The sequence below is a fragment of the Phaseolus vulgaris genome, chromosome 8 (assembly GCF_000499845.2).
Source record: "Phaseolus vulgaris cultivar G19833 chromosome 8, P. vulgaris v2.0, whole genome shotgun sequence".
Classification (NCBI taxonomy): Eukaryota; Viridiplantae; Streptophyta; class Magnoliopsida; order Fabales; family Fabaceae; genus Phaseolus; species Phaseolus vulgaris.
Window position 1 is genome coordinate 9,625,858 of NC_023752.2, and position 20,902 is coordinate 9,646,759.

The 20,902-nt window shown below is 33.8% G+C and overlaps 2 protein-coding genes across 3 annotated transcripts; one reads left to right on the forward strand and one right to left on the reverse strand.

Annotated features, from left to right (window-relative positions):
* Nucleotides 1–852: 852 nt before the first annotated feature.
* LOC137826758 (lectin-domain containing receptor kinase VI.4-like) lies at nt 853–3,061 on the forward strand. The gene has a single exon (XM_068632894.1). It carries the CDS (start codon nt 903–905, stop codon nt 2,922–2,924), a length of 2,022 nt encoding a protein of 673 aa, XP_068488995.1. The 5' UTR covers nt 853–902; the 3' UTR covers nt 2,925–3,061.
* Nucleotides 3,062–7,394: 4,333 nt separating this feature from the next.
* Nucleotides 7,395–19,871, reverse strand: LOC137823447 (ethylene-overproduction protein 1-like). Of its 2 annotated transcripts, none has more exons than XM_068628585.1 (4): nt 17,246–19,652; nt 15,393–15,684; nt 14,991–15,300; nt 7,395–8,339 (listed from the first exon to the last, which is right to left on the reverse strand). In XM_068628585.1, exons 1-4 carry the CDS (start codon nt 19,282–19,284, stop codon nt 7,591–7,593), a joined length of 3,390 nt encoding a protein of 1,129 aa, XP_068484686.1. In that variant the 5' UTR covers nt 19,285–19,652; the 3' UTR covers nt 7,395–7,590. The 2 variants fall into 2 exon arrangements, with proteins under 2 accessions (XP_068484686.1, XP_068484687.1); XM_068628586.1 differs by lacking the exon at nt 7,395–8,339 and adding an exon at nt 8,898–9,831 and having other exon boundaries at nt 17,246–19,871.
* Nucleotides 19,872–20,902: the final 1,031 nt, after the last annotated feature.

The window sequence follows — 20,902 nt, forward strand, 5'->3', positions numbered from 1 at the left end:
GTATTGATTTGGTTAGTTTTTCCATAATCCTATTTGAAAAGGAAGAAGATAAACGTTATTTAGGGTTAGAGAGGAAAATAAAATACTTGAAGTCCAATGGCGAGAATGAAACTAAATATAATTCATATAGGAGTTATAGAAATTAATTTTAAAAAATGCTTTAAGTATGCGTTAAATTAAGAATAAATTAGCCCTGTACAGAATAAATTAAGAATAAAATACATGTACAAAAACTAAATTAAAAGTACATAAGGGAGTTAACATTTAACTTAACTTAATCATGTGTTTAACTTTGTATTGTAAAAGTAGAGCCTAAAGAAGACTAAGCTTTCTATCAAATGTAAAATAAAAGGGCTTCTATAAAATAAAAAATATAATTTTAAAAAATATGAAAAAATTAAATTGACGCACTAAAAAATATATTAAATAAAAATTAATAATAAAAAATAATTAGTTGATATATTAACTAAATTAAGTATTATTTTATATGTTAATAAAATTATTAGTATTTAAATTAATTTTTATCATTAATAAATAGTTTCTAAATTGGTATCTAACTGGCTATTAAGGTTTTAACCACTAACTTTAAAATTTGAATAATAATTATAATTAGTAGTTAAAACATTAATAGCTAATTAGATATGAATTTAAAAATTATTTATTTGTTTCTTAAATAATATCTAATTTAGTTAATTTATTTCTATTTAAATAATTTTGTAGGAGTTTGGAGTAGAGAGAGTTGATTAGTTGCATTAACATTCACATGTAAGAAGATGAGAAAGACGACTTTCCTTGCATGTTCTTGGCTTTGACCAATTCAGTACTTAAATAAAGGCCCCCACAGTTGATTCACTTGTCAACCAATATTGCCAGTATCTCTTAGCATTGGTTTCTTATCTCTTATGGCTTCTCAAACTCTTCTGCTCCTCTTATTTCTCTCTTCCTTACACCAAATTGCCTCCTTGGAGACTTTGATCTATGAAGGATTTGATGAAAACAGTGAAATAAGCCGTGAAGGATCTTCCATCATCAAAACCAGCCATTTACTTAAACTCACCAACAGATCAACCAATATTGTAGGCCGTGCATTCTACAAAACACCCTTCCAAATGCTTAACCAAACAGACCCTCAACCCTATGCTTATTCCTTCAGCACCAACTTTGTTTTCTCAATTGTATCCCCTAATTCTGGTTCTGGAGGCTTTGGCCTTGCCTTCACCATAGCACCATCAACACACTTTCCAGGGGCTGAGGCTGGCCACTATCTTGGTCTTTTTAACTCCACCAATGATGGGGAGGCCTCAAATCACATCTTTGCTGTTGAGTTTGACACTGTAAATGGTCACAAAGGTGACGCAGACTCTGAAGGAAACCATGTTGGGGTCAATACAAATGGCATGGAATCAAAGATTACTGAACCAGCTGCATACATTGAAGAGGGTACTGCTACTGTAAAGGACGATTTTAGAATGGCCAAGGTTGATGCTGTCCAAGCTTGGATAGAGTATGATGGTGAAAAGAAAACTCTGAATGTAACAATAGCTCCTTGGGAATTACCAAGGCCCAGCACACCACTTATCAATAATTATAACCTTGACCTTTCCAACGTTATGAAGGAAAACATGTTTGTTGGTTTCTCAGCATCAACGGGCCAGGAAACAAGCTCTCATTATCTTCTAGGGTGGAGTTTTGCGGTGAACGGTGTTGCCCCTTCACTGAATTCTTCTAATCTTCCAAATCCACCACCCAAGGAGGAAGATCCATCTTCATTTCCTTGGGTCCAGGTTGCAGTTGCCATCTTGTCTGCTTTGATTTTGAGCCTTTTGTGTCTTCTAATTTTTCTGGCATGTTGTAAGAGATACATGGATTTTGAGGTTCTTGAGGACTGGGAGAAGGATTGTCCTCACAGGTTTAGATACAAAGATCTTAAACTTGCCACACAAGGGTTCGAAGAGAGCCAACTAATTGGAGTTGGAGGCTTTGGTGCTGTCTACAAAGGAGTCTTACCAACTACAGGAACTGAAGTAGCTGTTAAGAGGATTGTGAGAAGCCCTTTCCATGGAATGAGGGAATTTGCAGCTGAGATTGAAAGCTTGGGAAGGTTGAGGCACAAGAATCTGGTGAACCTTCAAGGATGGTGCAAGAAAAAGAATGACCTACTCCTAGTCTATGATTTCATTCCAAATGGAAGCCTTGATTTTGTCCTATATAACCCCGATAACAACTTTGTTTTGGACTGGGGGCAAAGATTCAACATTCTGAAAGGCATCAGTGCTGGACTATTGTACTTGCATGAAGAGTGGGAGCAAGTGGTGATCCATAGAGACGTGAAAACTAGCAATATTTTGATAGATGGGAACTTGAGTGCACGTTTAGGTGACTTTGGACTTGCAAGGCTCTATAACCATGGTCAAGCATCACACACAACCAATGTGGTTGGCACCATTGGCTACATTGCACCAGAGCTAACTCGCACAGGAAAGGCTTCTACAAAAACTGATGTGTATGCATTAGGGGTTGTGCTCCTTGAAGTGGTCACAGGTAAAAGGCCTCTTGATTCAGATCAGTTTTTCTTGGTGGAATGGGCGATTGAGAACTACCATTTGGGTCAACTTCTTGAGGTGGTTGATCCTAAGCTGGATTCAGTTTATGATGCGGAAGAAGTTGAGTTGGTTCTCAAGTTGGGTTTACTATGCTCTCAACATAGACCAGATTATAGACCTACCATGAAACAAGTTACAAGGTACCTAAACTTTGATGACCCTCTTCCTGATACTGCTGATTGGGGACATTTTGGTTCTAATAGCAGCAGCAGAATGAACTCAGGTTTCTTAGAAGTCACGTCATCTTTGAGAACTGTTGAAACATCAGGCTATTTGTCCTCCATTAGCATGAGTACCAAGTCCATGGATGCTGGTAGATAGCAAATAATCATGTATAGCATTTTCAACTAGTGTATTTTTCCAATTATATGCATACTTCTTGTGTAATTCTTTCATTTTTTTTGTATTAATAACAAACAAAACTTTATTTTTGGCAATATATGATTTGCTTTGCTTAATCCATTAACATGTTATGTTATAAGGGAAGGAAATGAATTAGGTTCAGTTTTATTTTAAGTTAAATATAACAATCTGTGCATGAACTTGTAAGTTTCACTGGATTATAACTTTGTTTTTAGTCCTTCAATTTCCTTGTTTTCCTCCAATATCTTCTTATTCATTATGTCTTTGTATTTTTTAAACAATGTTTTCTTTATCTGTAAAAAGAAAAATATTCGTTTTAAGGATTAAAGTTTGGGAAGTTTTACAAATATAGAAACAAACTATTAGTTTAAAAATCAGAGACAAAATTTTTTTAAAAAAAAAATAAGCACTATAAACATTATTATCTCAATGAACAATTCAGAAATTTTAGACTTATTTTAACGGTAACGTGGAGAGAATCAAATATATATAAAATTAAATAATTATTAAGTAATGGATTTTAAGTCTAATTTAGGCCAACGTAGACTTTAAGTTTAACTCAATCTCATAACCAGCTTATAAGGTAAAGTTTGCACTTACTTATATACTATGAAATGTCATAATCTCTAGTCGATGTGGACATTGCGTAAAAAAGCAAATGTGAGTAAATTGTTGTTATTGGGAATACTACTTGGAAAACAAATATTAGTGTCGTCTATGTTGAGGATAAGTGAAGATTCTACTCAACTTTCATGAAGAAGTGTTTGATGAAGATAACATGTTCGAAGGTGAATAAAAAATGTATTTCATGGTCTTAGTTAGGTTAAAGTTGTTTAAGTAACCTTTTGCACTTTGATTCAACCTCATATCTCATAGTCATGGTGATGAACTTAAACACAAAGGTCTCTTAAAAAGAGTTTTAAAAATATGCTCAAAGATTTTCAAAACCATCACTACAAGAAAAATTCAATTTACCTAAGGACAAAATCCGTATGTAATGTTAGCGTCGGTAATTTACATATGGATATTATGTCCGTGGGTAACGAAAACAACATTACCCACCAATGCTATGACAATTATAATTAATGTTAGAACTAAACTAATGTAACCGGTGGGACTCAAAGCCAAATCCCTTGAAATATGTCTATAGAAGCTTTAACCATTACACCAGTCAAGTTTTGTTTACATGTTATGATTATTAATATTATTAAATATTATTAATATTATTAACTATTATTAATATTATGAAATATTATGAATATTATGAAATATTATGAATATTATTAAATATTATTATAAATATTTATTAATATTAATAAATATTATAAATGGTGTTAATATTATTAATATTATAAATAATGTTAATTTTATATATATATATTTTTATTAATAGTATTTTTATTATTAATGTTATTATTACTGATATTATTAATTTTGTTATATTACTAATATCATTAATACTATTAATATTATTAATATTATTTATATTATTAATATAATACTATTTATATTATTTAAATTATTATATTAATATTAATAATATGTATAAATTAGTTATGATTATTATTATTTATGAATATGAATTATGTTTTTATAATTTTTCATATTATATTAATATTTTTAATATTATGTATATAATTATTATGATAATAGTTGGTAGGTAATAGAGATCCGTAGGTAAAAGTTGGTAGGTAATAAGATCTGTAGGTAATAGTTGGTTGGTAATGCTGAATTTACCTACGGATTCAGAATCTGTAGGTAATGTTGTTCGTAGGTAATATCCGTAGGTAATGCTGAATTTACCTACGGACTCAGATCCGTGGGTAAAAATCTGTAGATAATACTGCTTTTTTTTGTAGTGCATTTTATTGTAGTAAAAATTTAATTTTTTGTTTGATAAAACAATTGATTCATTTGCACTGCATCGAAACTGTTTTGATATTTTTAAAATTCTATTTTGTCTCCAAAATCAGTTTTGCTCACACATTCATCAGTTTTCAACTAATCATAGGTTGGTTATGTTACCACCAAGTGTTTTTTCAAAATACAATATGTTCTTTCAAGTTTTAATTTGTTGTTTTATAACAGTTTTCAAAATTGTTTTGATTTGAATCCTATAAAAAGAGAGTTTTATCTCAGTTCAAATCATCCCTTGCAATTACAAAGTGTTTACAGCTTTCAAGCGATTTTCATTGAGGTTTCCATGTGAGCTTAGTTTACGAAATTTTTTCTTAAAAACTGTAAGAGTTCTTATGCTGATTACTTTTGGCTTGGGAATTGAAGTTCTATCAAAGTTCTCCAGCAGTGAGGATACGGGTTTGAGTTCCGTAGTTTGCAAATAAGGTGTTCTTTTTCCTAATTCTTTTTCTTCGTAAAAGTGTTTGTATGTACTTCTTGATAGTGTTTCTAGAAGTAAATGTGTTGCTGAAATAATGTGTTTCAGCTTGTGATCTTTGTTCTTGGAGGGTTCAAGAACTAAGTTGTTTGTAAAGATTGTTTTGTTTTAGTGGAATCCATCTTGGTGTAAGGTGGGTCTGGATGTAGGTCTTATTGAGTGAACTAGAACTAGTATAAATTTGTGTATGTCATTTTTCTTCCTTAAACTGCCTCTTAAAATTAAAATTTAGAAATTTGTGATGAAAAAAACTTGTTATTTCATAATTAAATCGATTGTTTTCTAGTACTATATTGGCGTGAATCACATTCTGTCTTCAAGATTTTGATTTGTCTTTAATCAAACTTAAAACTCAAGGAATCCTTAATTTTTGACAGTTTTATTCTTGAAAAGTAGTCACCTAAAACAATCTTGGTTTAACAAATGTTTTAAGATTCTTCACATCAAATCAAACTTTTAAAGGAAAGTGTTTTTTCTTATTATTAATCAATCTTTTGCATAAAACTGTTTTGAATAAATTTTTTGTGTCTTTCAAAGCTTCCAGTTTTTAAATCTAAAATAAAGATCTTAATCTCATTTCAATTGTTTCTTCAATATCTTGATTTTTAAAACTAAATTGAATCTTTGATAACTAATTGCATTCAAAACTTTTATCTTTGATATTGTCATCAATATTCTCACCATATAAAAATAAGAACTGCATTAGATGGAATTCTTAAGTGAGAAATAAAATTTGTTAATCTAAAAATTAATTTGTTGTATTTCTGAAATTGCAATTTAAATAAGAAAATCAATCTGATTTTCTTTAAATCAATCCATTCTCTCGGAATTTTCTAAAGAGTGTATTTGCGAAAATTTCTCTAAATACATTTCACCCCTCAACAACCTATCATGTTATCATGTTGATAATAAAACAATGTTATTTTACAATAATAATAATACTATTTTATGAGATATGTAAACTCTCAGTAAAATTTAAAAAGTATATATTGATAAAATGTGTAAGAAATAAAGTTGAATAGTAAAATTTACAACATAATAATAAGGGAATGGTAAAATGTAAAATTAAGCCAATGTTTTTATAATTTTATGGAAGTATTTAGTAATATTTTTCCTTTTCTTTTTAAAATTAGTCAAGTGATTGATTTTTTTAATGAACTGAATGTTCATTCTGATTTTTATTTAATTATAATCACTCAATATAGATGAGGAAAGCTATTGTAATATTGTCTTATGTTTGATTTAAAGTTTAAATAATATTCTAAAATGTTTTTTTGTTTTACTTTATTAAGATATAACCTTTGATCTTTTAAAACAAGACAAAATTTAGAAGAAATTGATTGTTCTTTTTATAAGGCATTTTACAATTTATATAAAATATTAAATTTATTTTCTTTATTTTTTCTTATTTGTGTTTTTTATTAAGAAATAACGAGAAGGAAACTTTGAAAGTAATTAATATTAAGGATCAATTTGGTATATTTGTAAAATTGTTTAAAATTAAAAAGAATCGATTAAATTAATTACTTTTATTGATCTGTGTGATGATGTTAGAAGTTTTTTGCGTTAAGAGATCTAGAAACTATATTTGGGTAAGCTGGTTTGTAACATTTGTATCTCATATGCAAACAATTGAATGAGTGTATTAGCAAAGAAAAGATAATTCCAAGTATAGGTGAGATTAACATGGAGTTTGTTTGTCCTCGTAATTTGTTTGAAGTTAGAAGAAAAAAAGTGTCAAATAAATCAAGATTTTCCAGTTTCCAGTGATATGTTATCTGTTTAAGATCATTGAAACTATGAATGATATCAAGTTTGCACACGAATAAACTATAAGGTGAACCTCATAGTGAACTCATTTTACTTGGTTTATGTGACATTCTTCCATTTTGTTGAAGGTTCTTCAACATTATCAATTGAAGTTACGATTAATGTTCTTCTATCAGCACGAAAATTATTTGCAGTCATGGAAGAAAAACATGACATATTGTGTCTAATTCTACATCTTCTCTACAATTCTGAATCACTAGATGAAATGAATTTAACTACCCATTACTGGTTTTCCAGAAAGGAAGTAACTGGCCCAAATGGATTGAGTTTTCGTTACACTCCAATTGAACTGGTTAAGCATTGACATAAAACATGAGCATATTGTTTAAGCTGGTAAGTATTGTGCATAAAAGAAAAATGAACAAAAAAAAATTGGTTACCAAATATTAATACAGCAGATCACTGTATTCCTCGACTATCTTCTTTCACATTTGCGCAGGGCCTGTGAATTGATAAACGATGTTTCTTATGTTTTGAACTGTGTCGATGCTTCTGCACATTTGCAGATGATGGGAGAACAGGACTCTTTATAGCACAAAGCCTATTCTTCATAAGCCAAGAGAAGATAAATTCCAGGCCGCAACCTTTTGGAGAAGAAGCATATGAATGGCTTGTGGAACCTTGGAGATAACCCTCATGACTACAAGTATCACTAATTTTTGAATCGTAGGAAATATGTTCAGATGATGCAGCCAATGCATTGGCATCAGGAAGAAAACGGTTGATCATATAGGTTGGAGATTGACAACCATTAGACTCTGCAAGCTTTAATCTCAACCCATCATTGCTTTCACTGTGAGCTGTCTCTGATTGTTGCATAATGTCTAATGCCTCAGAGAGAGACAAAACATCCATTGCATCTGAGAAAGAATCATTCTTCTTGTCATCATCTTCATTGTCGCCATCACAACCATCGTCTTGATCAAATGCAAGAACACCATTATATACTTCAGATTTGGCTGCTTCTTCTAGTGGATGCCAAAGGCAAGGAGGTGGTCTTAGCCGCGGGGTGTCTATGTCTCCATAGATGCTATCACTCCTCTCCATGGTTTTTGGCTTCCCTGGGGCTTGTTCCCATGAAAATGGAACACTTGTATTTGGTACTATACTGCCAAGGGAGCTTGAGGAGCAAGATGTATCTGCAACACCTGAAAAACCAAAACGCTTTGTTGAAAAAAGAGGTGCATTAAAGTTTAACTCTCTAGGTCGTTTGGAATCCATCGCTTCCAGATTCTTTTTTTCTCCTTCCTCTGTGTAGGGCTGATTTTGTGACCGGAAGGACTATCAAAAGGGTTGGTTAAATCATTAAAATCTTCATTAGAGAGAATATGGGATCCAGTTAGTTGAGTGGAATAAAAATATCAGTTCAAAATATAGATATCTCGTGAAATTCATTATACCAAGTCCTGCTTTAAAATGGTCACGGGCGAGTTGATAACCCCCTTCCATGTGGAAGAGAAACAGGAAGTCAGATATTTAACGTTAAATAATTTGAGAAGGAGGAGGTCCTATGTATGCAGCGCTAAAGGATGAAGAAGGGGAAGAAAAAACTGTCGTGTATACAGCAGCTGAACAGACATGCCTATGTTTAAACTTTTCAATAAACATATCACAAGGTAGATATATGTTTGAGTCAATTTAAATAATCAACAGAAAATTCATTTAGAGTGTGTAGGGGTGGGGGTAAAAAGAAAAATACAGACGAATTGAATAGATGAAAACTTTCATAGCTTGTATGGATATGGTTCTCCAAAGAGAACTCTCTGTCACAGTACACAGTAAAAAGGAGTTGCAAGGGAATTGTGTTTTATACAACAGAGAGGACTGAAAAAACAACACAATGTGAATTGGCGATTGCTCGGCCAAAAAATTTGTGGTAAATATCTAGACCTTTGATTGGAATACCGTTCAGAAATTTAGCAAAAGAATAACATGTGTATCTCTTGCTTCAAAGATAATTTTGGAAGCTCCATGCCGGTAATCCAAACATGTTGATATGACATCTGTTGCATAACAAACTGACTTTCATGTACAAGTTTGTCTAAAACTGTGGTAACTTATAACCATCCCTGCCGGTGTTGTATATTGGAAACAGCAGTGGCATCTGCACCCATAAGCTGGCAAAACCATAATTCATTACATATATTTACAAACTATCTTTCCTTCCTTCCCGTTCAGTTGCAATCCAAAATTATCTTTCTAACTTGCCCTTTCACTTCTGTAATTCAGCATCCAGAAGGTTAGCCTAAAAGATATGTGGACCAGACTATTTCAGTAGACAGAATCCAATAGATAAATAGCACTGATGATAACTGGGTCGTGAGGTGTAAAAAAGTATAGGTTGGCAAGAATAGGCCTGTCACCATAAGGAACACTCCGAGAACACCTGATCATTGGTTTTTGACTCTCTCACTTTTTGTTCATTTATTCGCTCCCGTGCTTTATTACAAAGCTCTAACGTCTCAGCATGGCTAGGATCAAGACAAAGGGCTGCTTCACAATCTCGGACGGTAGAAATATAATCACCCATTGAATCATGAAATGCAGCTCGAAGATGTAACAGTTGCAAATCTGGCTTAAAACCAATGGCCCTTGAAAGCTCTGCTATTGCTTCATCTTCCCTATGATCATCCATTAAAACTAAGAGAAAGGGACCCCATGTTAGAACTTGACAATTTATGTGCATCTCGAGGAATCTAAGATAATTCATAAACAGGTTTCAAGGATTCAAGACAAAAACATGATTGCATTATTCTGTCACAACGTTTATAGCAAACAAAATACATTTGTATGAATTAAGACTAAAATCAAAACAACAAAAAAACATACAAAAAAGGAACCTCTAATGATTTATTTTAGCTTATCAGACAAGAATAGGCTCAATTTCAATGGTTGCTGGTGTCAAGATAAAATAGCCAAAAATGAGCAAGGCACCTTCCAGAAATGTGAAATTTGATAGGCATGTTTTTCTACACAAAGTCACAAAATATATAAACTACTCCTCCAAGACTTAAGGAAATGCCTAAAGCTTATTTTATACTCAATAAGTGCTAAGATACATGTGTTATTTCCCATAACCTTTCACCATTATGATGTTACGAGGGGTTTTAATGAACTACTATTAATGCAAGTTTATGTTTCGATAAGGAGCATGAATGCAGTATTTAATTTAGATTAGAGGAAAGTTAATCACTAATGCTCTTAACTTAAAAAGGTGAAGATAGGGTACATAAACAAATAAATGAATACAGCTGAAGGGTAGAAAATTATTTTGTTCAAGTAGTTATTACTTGAATTTGGATGTAATGAAAAATCAGTGAGGTACTTACTCAGCAGATGTATATTTTCTATTTATAGAAGTACATTACAAAGAAAAGTTAAATCCTATAACACTCAACCCCTTACGCTAGGTATATACACTCAAAAGTAGCTTTATGGAAGCTGTACAATACAATAGTACTTATAATTTTAACACGCCCCTTCAAACTGGATGTATGCACCAAGCTTGGAATGTATAAACTGAATTCTAAGCCCTCTCAAGGACTTACTGAGAATGTCAGCTAGCTGGTCCTTAGAGCCAATAAATCCAGTAAAGAGTTCCCCAGCTTCACCCTTATAAAATAACAATTGATCTCTATGTATTTGGTCATTTCATGAAACACAAGATTGGAAGCAATATGGAGGGTTGTTTGCTTATCAACTTCTCAAAATTTCACTCTTGAAGGAGTTGTTTAATCCACACAAGTTCACAAGTGCCCAAAGTCATGGATCTATATTCAGCTTTTGCACTAGATTGGACAACAACATTTTATTTCTTACTCTTCTAAGAGACAATATTTCCTTCATTGAATACACAATATCTTGTGATGCATCTTCTATCAATGGGACAGTCAGCCCAATCTGCATCACAGTGCCCGATAATTTGAGTATTTACTTGGTCCCCATACAAATCCTTGTCCAAGAGCCTTTTTGATATACCTAAGAATACAAATTACAGCATTCCGGTGATTAATGTTAGGATTCTGCATGAATTGACTAACAATTCCGACCATATAAGAAATATCAGATCTTGTAATATTGAGATAAATGAGTTTTCCTATTAGCCTCCTATATCTTTCTAGATCTGAAAAAGTTTCACCTTGGTTCAACATAAACTTTTGACTTGGATCTATAGGACTATTAATCAGCTTGCAATTTGTCAATCCTGTCTCCTATATGTTAAGGTGCCACTTCAATACCCACTAAGTATTTCAAATAACAAAGATCTTTAGTCTGAAAATGGATCAACAAGTGCTCCTTTAGTCGAGCAATCCTAGTAGTATCATTCTTTGTAATAACTATATCATTAACATAGACCATTAGATAACACACCACTCGAGAAATATGAAAATAGAAAACTAAATGATCTGCCTCACTTTGTTTGTCCAAAAACCTACACAGTATGATTGAATTTACCAAACCAAGCTCGAGGTGAGTGCTTCAGACCATAGAGAGAGCGATGTTGCTCCCCCTAAATAACACACTAGGCCAAACTCCCCCTAAATAGCAAGTCTAGGAAGTTGCTCCGTGTAAATTTCCTCCTCAATATCACCTTGAAGGAAACCACTTTAAATGCTAGGTTGGTGAAGTGGTCAGTGGCAAATAGTAGCCAATGTAAGAAAAAGTGTAAATGTGTTGATCTTGCCCACGAGATAAAAAGTATCACATTACTCCAGTCCATAAATTTATATGTATTCTTTAGCCGAGCTTTAAGGTAATCAATTTCACTTCTATGCCCAACTTGACTCATCTACAACCAACCGTCTTCTTTCCATAGGGAACAGGAACAACTAGGTTGATGTAAATACCCTATGAGGATAAAGATGAAAACCTCAACAATTAGCATTGTCACTTCAATAGACTTTAATTATTTTTCCAAATTGATTCTTAATCTCATTAAAGGAGAGAAATATGGACAAGAGTTTATATTTGTCTTTCAATAAAAAAAACAACTACAACGGGAGAATCCGTAAGGGTTACAAAATATCTAAACCAAAAGATGTGATAATGCTAGGTCTCCAAATATTTGAGTGAATGCTAGTTCTTCACTCTTTATTTGATTCAAGTATTCATAGACCTTGACCTTCCATAGATTGAGAAATACAAGTTGTTGAAACACTTGGCATTTAAGTCTCAAATATTTTTGCTACTACTCATTAGAGAACTTAGACTTTCCTTCTCAGAACTAGGCACATAGGTTGCCTTTTCTGGAAAACCATGCAAGGAGTAGCAACTCTCTTGGGTATGACTCATTCTTTTGTAGCATGTGCAGTCAAGACATCCACTCCAGCCACCACATCCTCCTCGGTTGCTATGACATCTTCCTCGTGGTGCTTGCATTGTTGATGTTTCAATAACTTCAATTGAACCCTAAACCCTAACCCCGAAAAGGTCCAGTGACTAAGCTAACCATGCAATGAATTTTATCAGCAACTAAAATTTAGTCTTGTACATTATCAAAATCCTAGTGTAGACTTCTCATAATTAGGACCACCATGTATAACTTATAAAATTTTTTGTTGATATCCTTCAATGACTCATCCACAAGAAATCTCCTTTACTACAACCCACACCTTTACTATGTGTGAAATAATATTACGATTAATTTGTGTGAGAGGCTACTGTTTGAGTCACATCAAAGAGAAGTTGAATGTCAATATAAAAAAAAGAGCATGTCTTAAAGGATCTAATTATTTCTAAAACATCATGTTCAGCTGAAAACACAACACATAACTAGAAGTGCAGTTTCTACCACTAAAATTTATCTTTATTCAAAACAGCACTAACTTCCTTTTCCAAATGATCATGGTATCCTTGACCAAGGAGCCATAACTCCTCTGATGTGGACCAAGATAAGTAGTTCTTCCACTTGAGTTTTGTCGTGGTAATAGTAGAAGTAGCAAAACAAGGAGCAAAAATAATAGAAGTCTTTCCAAACAAAAAGCCACAAATAGATTTGAGAAGAGGAGAAAAGGACTAAGTTGGAGGAGAGAAAGTCTTCATATGCTATCTACGTACGTCAGACTAGGAAGACAAGCACAAAAGTGTGCCCAAAAGATGTTAACGAGAAGAACAATGATAATATGGTGTGATTTTGACACCGAGAAGGTGACACATGGAACACATGAAGATCAACACATAATGGGGCGTTGTGAAGATTTTGGTCACACAAGCATTAGGGTTGGATCATGCTTCTCGAGGTGCACCTAATCCTGACTTTACCAATCGAAATGAGAGTAAACAATGGTCAATGGTGATCCAAGACAGGGCTATACCAACTTGAATTTGGATGTGATGAAAACTCAGTGATTCGCTTACTCACCTAATGTATATTTTCTATTTATGAAGGAGAGAAGAGTGCATTACAAGAAAAAGTTTTATGCTACAACACTCAACCCCTTAGGCTAGGTACATACACCCAAATAGCAGCTTTATGAAAGTTGTACAATTCAATAATAATCATAATTTTAACATTGAGTCCTTCCACAAATACGGAAATTACTAATATCTTAAGGATGGCAGAAAAATCTATTGACGAAGTTACAATGATGAGCATTAATAATAGCCTAACATGATAAAGAAGAGCAAAAGAAAGTTTATGGGCAAGATATCATACCACTGATGACGAAAGATTAATAGATTAAGGGCTAGGTTGGAAGAGTTTATTTATAGCTTTTTCGGATTTAATCTTATGACATAAATATTTGAGTAAGAAAAGCTTACGAATGTAGCTTATGATATTGCCATAAGCTGTTTTCAGCTTAGTTCAAAAAGCTCCCCAAGAATAAGTTAAACAGCTTACAGCTTATACGAAAATAGTTTATTTTATCCTATTTCCTTTATGCAAATAACCTATACACAAGTGCTTATAGTGCTTATCTGATGAACACTTGGATCATATTTGCATAAATTTCTATATAAGCATTTATAGGAGTATAAAATAAGAAAGTAAAATAAATTAACTTCGATAAGTTAAAATAAACTTATATTTGGACAGACTTCTCCATAAGGACATTTAAAAGAGAAAAATAAGAATGAATTAAATAAGTTTCTCCTAAAGTTGAAATAGCTTGTGTAAGCTAATATGTAGAAGTTTTCTCATGTTTTATTTTTTATTTTTATTTTTCTTTCCTATAAGTGCTTATGAAGAAGTTTGTCCAAATATGTCCATACTTAATATTGATAGACTTCTCTCACCTAACTTCTCTAAAAGCTTAGATGACGTAGCTACATGAGGGTCAAAGTTTGCATTGAAAGTTCAAAGTTTTTTGAGAGGAAAAGAACCCCGATAGGGATGTCCTAATCATTTAACAAATCCAAACCATAATGTTTCCTCAAAATGAGATTCTCACAATCATATTACATCTTCAATTGATCTTGCGGTAAAGCTATAACTGACAGGGATTTGCATCAGCCATGAAAATGTGAGAAATATATAATGGCTTGCAGTCAAAATAAAGTTCGCATGATGTCTGTGTTGGTAGTTATAAGTTTTGCTATCATGTGGTACTAAAACCCAGCATAAAAGGAAAAGTGCAGGTTAAAACACACACTGAAAGATTACAGTATCTCTAACATCCACTCAGTGCTAAAACCATTATAGCTATAACAGGGAAGGATCCAAATCAGTCAAAACAAATGTTTGACATGCAAATATGGCTAACAATCACTAGCCCCTTCTATAGTCCTATCACACTCCACACCAACAAAAGAAATAAAGACAAGAATAGACAAAATATAATTAGCTGTGAGAAGATTACCTGCTGCCCTATATCTGTAAGGATAAGTCCTTAGGGGATCCAACTGTGTTGCCAAACTAAGATCACTCTTTGCCATATCACGATCACAATATTCTGAACGCTTCTCATACGCAGATGCATTATTCCTGGCCTTTGCTATCAGTTTTGTCATCTCATCATATGCAGCTTTGTGCTGTTCTTTAAGATGATATACACGTGCCAACCCTTGATGTGCTCGTGTATGCTTGATGTTAAGTGCATGCTTGTAGCAGTCAGCAGCAAGGTCCAACTTGCCACAATCTACATATACGCTTCCTAAATTATTCAGCGCCTACAATGTACAAGAATGACTTTAATAAACTCATTGCTTCAGCGCTGACATCCAGTTAACATCTTTAATCTGAAAATAGGTATAATACTCACTTGTCCTTTACGAAGACCATCTGAGGGGCATCTAAGGGCTTCCTCCAAGAGATTGATCACATACTTCGAAGACTCTGAATCAAGACTTGAGTCAGCTAAGGCATAAGCTTTGAGAAAGAAAGCTTCAAATGACCTTTGAATAGAAATGGACTCCTCAGCTTTTGTCAATGCTTCTTCACGATAACCAGTGTCATATAGTATCCAGCCTTCATAGACAAGCCTTTCATGTGCTGAACATGAATTATTTCTGGCTAGTCGCAAACTGCGCATGGCTGCCTTCTGAGAATTTAACCTGCAAGATTAAGAAGCATCAATGCCTGCTATGAACAGGGTCATGCCGAGGCAGTAAAAATAGTAGAGACTGAAGCACTAATCAAATAACCTATGTGATTAACAAGCAAAAATTAGAAATAGTTTAATGCATAGCATGCCTTATTTGCTGTAGATACTGAAATGTAAAAAACTAGTGAAAAAATATACACTTGAATCGTCTGACCATTGAAAAAGAGATCAAGAGATATCAGTTTCCATCTATCTTACGGGTAGAGAGTGCAGTAGGATACAATAACACGACAAAAAGAACATTGCCTGTATCAAAACCTGCTACCATTTAAACAGGGCAAGGAAACATCTCAATTTTGAAACTCAGCCCTGTACATAATTTCCAATAGTAAAGTATAATATGACCTTCTGTTACATATGAATTCTGAAATTTCTGCATATACTGCATTGTTCACGCTGTGGATTAAAGGTTCATAAAGACAGTTAGAGTATGAGGGATGTTGAAGTATTTCCAAAAGGGCTTGCTATTGATTTTAAATCTTTTAACTAGGGAAAGATATCTGGCTTGGGAAAATTGAGATGCCACAACCTAGTATGGAGAAAATGGAATAGGAAATACTCTGACTTATTAAGTGTTCTTGGATTGAGAATTACTCCCAGCTAACCTCTCACTTTTCATAAAAAGAAAACAAATATTGGTTTTCCTTTTTCCTCTTTTTCCTTCTTTATGCAACAAAAACTTCATTCTTAATGCTAGCTTGAACTATAAAGAATCTAGAAGCATGGGACCCAACAACCCACACCAAAAGGATAGTATCTATTGGAGATCTCATATCGACTAAAGATATTACTAAAATATAATATAAGTAGGTACAAAACTAATCTTATAAACTAGTTTGGTGAGATTGAGTTATATTTAAATTTCACTTTCTTTAGGTGATATCACATCACAGTCATTTAGAGTCTATTCTAGTCAAATTTGTTGGACCTACCGTGTCATCTGCTATCGAGTTCCCCTTAGTCTCACGCTCGAGATGTCTAATCCTCAACGTGAGAGAGTGTGTTGAAGATCCACATCAATTAAAGATATTACTAAGTTATGATATATATATATATATATAACATTTCAGACTAGTTTTGTGAAGTTGGGTTAGACTTAAATTCCACTTTCTTAAGAGCATCAACCGGATCATTTAAGCTACAAATAAAACTGTTCTACAGTACCTGGTTACCTTTTCTAATTTGGTGGATGAACAATGACGATGCTATAGTTTCCTCTAATTTAAATATTCTACAAGGTCACAAGTCATCATAACTAACTAATCTATTTAGCAGCAAATAGAGCCACAAATTCCGTGCAGAATTATGTTCATGATTGAATTCAGTTTAAACTGAAAAATAATTAACAGAGAAAGATATAGCTATATTTAGAGATGAATCACCCTTGCTAGTAACAGAGAGAACTACAAAACAACCAACAGGAAAATAATTCCATTTAGTGAGAATTTTTTGGAAAACCACTTACAAGGTTAGAGACATTAGACTTGAAGTGATGCAAAGCTCATTCTTACCTTAATAGAAGGAGTGACTGCCGGAAGCGTAAGATACTTTTCCCAGGGTCATTTTCCAACATTTTGTGTACAACAGCCAAAGAACCAATATCATCGACAGATGACCATCTGTCATACAATTGCATCCAGCAATCAGCCTGGCTCCACTGCTGAGCAACAGGGCGGAGGAGTTCTACCAAGTGACCACCATGCATATTCCCATAGAACACCATATAATTTGGATCCAACGTCAAAATTGCCCTGACATCTCTAAGGGCTCCTTCATAATCCTTCATAGCAATCAACAACCAAGCTCTCAACTCAAGGCAGTCCGGAGAAACCTTGAAACCAATTATTTTATCAATTTCAGAAATGGCAGCTCCAATCTTATTCTCCTCCAGCAAAGAAACAGCATTATATTTGTATGGAAAAGAAAGAGTCGGATCCAATTCAGTTGCAGAGAGCAAATCCACCATTTTCTCCTTCCCAGTGCAATACAAAGACCTCTCCTGATACATCCAACCAACTGGTTTGTAATTTTCTATAAGGGAGTTTATCATCTTATATGCTGAAGACATGTGACCAAGCTTATACTTGGCCCTTGCAACACCCACTAAAGAATAAATATGCCCTGCCTCAACAGCAGACTCAAACCAACGTTGTGCATCTTTGTATTCCTTTCTCTCAAACATAACAACTCCCAGTTGGTGATAAGCAAGTTGTTTCTGCCAACCCTCCACCGCACACTCTCCCAATCTTTCCAAGAGCATCACTGTCATGTCCGACCTCATTTCTTCCTCCATCGCAACCTGACTCAAAAAGTAATACAGCACAAACGACACGTGCCCCACAAGGGCCAATCTATCCCTACCCTCCGGACAACAAAACATTTTCATAACACTCCATCGCTCCAAAGAACCAGGAAGCTCCCTCAGAAACGCCTGCATGCAAGCCGCCACAAGCAGATATGCAGTCTCCTCCAGTCCATACTCAATCAGCAACACGGCATCATCCATGTCCAAAACCAGAGAAGCCAAATGCGTGTCACAAGCATGCTTCATCTCCTCACAACAAAACTTGTTCGCAAAAGAAAGCATCTCAAGAATAACATTAGGAGGGAACTGACTCAGCCTCTTGGTTCTACTAAAAACCTCAACAGCCATCATTGCCTCAACAGAAACACAATTCATAGAGAAATTTATCTTCTCCCTCCTACACTCAAGAAATCCACCACACAACATTGTCTCAAACGGCCTTGAAAGTGCAGCCATAGAGTACCTCCTACAACTAATTTCACTATCACCTATGCAGAAAAACACATCATCATCTTCAGCATCACGATCACCACTACCATCAACATATTCACTCGAAGTGGAACATTCTTGTTCGCATTCCTGATTACGAACAACACAATCACTAACTATCTCTCTAAGAAAACACGTACAACGATCAAACACCGATTCATGATCATACCCGGGGACCAAACTAGCCTTGGGACACTCAAGGTTTCTTCCACAGCAATCCATCGAATTCGATCCAACAAGCTCATCCTCTCTCCGCTCATACCTCAGCCACGAAGCCAGTACAACCTTCGCGTGCACATCCGCCGCGTGCCTCCGAGCCTCGCGGAGCCCCCGCCGGAACAGCTTCGGATCCGGCAGGCCACGCAACACCGCGCATTGCTCCAAATACACCTCGGATTTCTCGAGCGCCGCGCAACACTCAGCCCTTCGATGTACGCGGGCGAGGGTTTCCACAAAGTCCAAGGGCTTCAAGGAAGGCTCAATCGAAGGTTCCAGAAGCTCCGAAGCCGGAAGCCCGCACGGGAGAAGAGTCTCCGAAACGGCGTCGTGTCTCGGAGCTGTAGTAGAAACCGGTCTGGTCCGACCGATCGGGCTTTTAGAATGGTCGAGCGAAGTGTGCAGCTGTTTATCAGCTGCACTGACAGAGCTCCGATCGGCAGCGGCGGCGGCTGAGGGTTTGAGCGCGTGGACCTGCGTGCCCTTACAAGCGTCCATGATTTTCATGCTACGAATGGAGTTGAAGATGTTCTGCTGCATCTTCCGTTTTTCAACGGTGGAGCTTTCGGAGTCGAGAACAATTGAAGCTGTCAAGAGAACAAAATCGGGTTCGCGAATATTTATTTATTTAAATTTAAAATTTAAATAAAAATAATAAATGGAGGGTTCTCTCTATTTTTTTGGGTACAGAGATTCCTGGGTTTGTTCCTCTGTCTTTTATTTTTCTCTTTTTTTCTTTATTTTTAGAAAATAAACGGTGGTAAGGGTGGTGCTGGCTGACGTGGAGGTGGCCGTTGAAACGGCCGCTCCCGTTCTCTTCTTTGTGCCAATCTCGTGTTCTTCTCCAATGCCAATCTCTCTCACTTATTATGAGGATGTAATGCTTTTCTTATATCATATCATATACTTTAGGGTAAAATATCATTCCTCTGAAAAAGTAAAGTTTTCATATAAGATATATCATAAAGTTTTAATAAAAATCAAAATATAATAATAAAATGCATATACACAATAATATAATTGGATCTTACCACTTTTTAAATTTCACACTAAAATTATTGAAAATATTTTTATAACTTACCCGTGAATTTATCTCACTTTTATTTGTTTTGACAAGTTTCAGTTTTGAAAACCAGTAACTGCGTTAGTACCGGTATAGGTACTTGCTTGCACTAACAGTTTGGTTAACAAAATGTATGAAAATGAATAGTATTTTAGCTTTTTTATTCTGAAATACTGTTTTAGTTTGAATATTGCACTGAATATATACCTATATTTAAATAATCAAATTCACGTTTTGTTTTAGTTCTATTTTAAGATGATTAAGGTTATAATATTTTAGCATATTATTTCTAGAAATTAAGTGAGTGTATGTTAGTAAATTTTATTGAATATTTTTTGTCTAAATTTAACTATGACCTAAATTTAGTTTTTAATTATGGATAATTTTTTTAATTTGATTTAGAAATATATATATATATATATATATATATATATAAGGAAATAATCATCATCTTAGTACATTTTTAGTGGATTTTTATGATATTTTATAAGTTTTAATACGTTAACTCAATTATGAAACTAATTTTTAATTTAAATTTGCAATATTTTTTTAAAACCCAATTTTATAGAATACAAATTATTATATTTCTATGTTTTTATAAAAAAAAAATGAAGGATGATATTTATGTTTTAAGTTTACTTCAAAAATTATAAAAAAAATAATGTTATTATTCACTTATTTTAATTTATCATCTCCCTATAACTTTTTTTTAAGTTTTCATTTTGTTCTCTTTTTTCTTAGTTTTCTAAGTAAATTTTTTGTCTAAAGTATGTTTTCTTTTTCTTTAAATATCTCATTTTCTTAAAAATTACATGCAAGTGGGGAAGGTTCCTGTGAGTCTAAGTTTGTAACAATATGTTGTTTGTTAAGTTTGATTTCTTATAATTAATTCATAAGATCCTTGGATATCATTTAATTTTAATTAGATTATTTTATAGGTATAAATTTTAAGGTAAATATGTTTTTGGTTGCTATTAGATGTTGAGTTTGAGAATTTGTGTTGCATGTGAAAGTTTTGTTTTATTTGGTAAGTTTGAATTTGATGTTTGAGTTTAGTTTACGAAATTCAAAAAAATTGTAAGATAAGAGTTATCA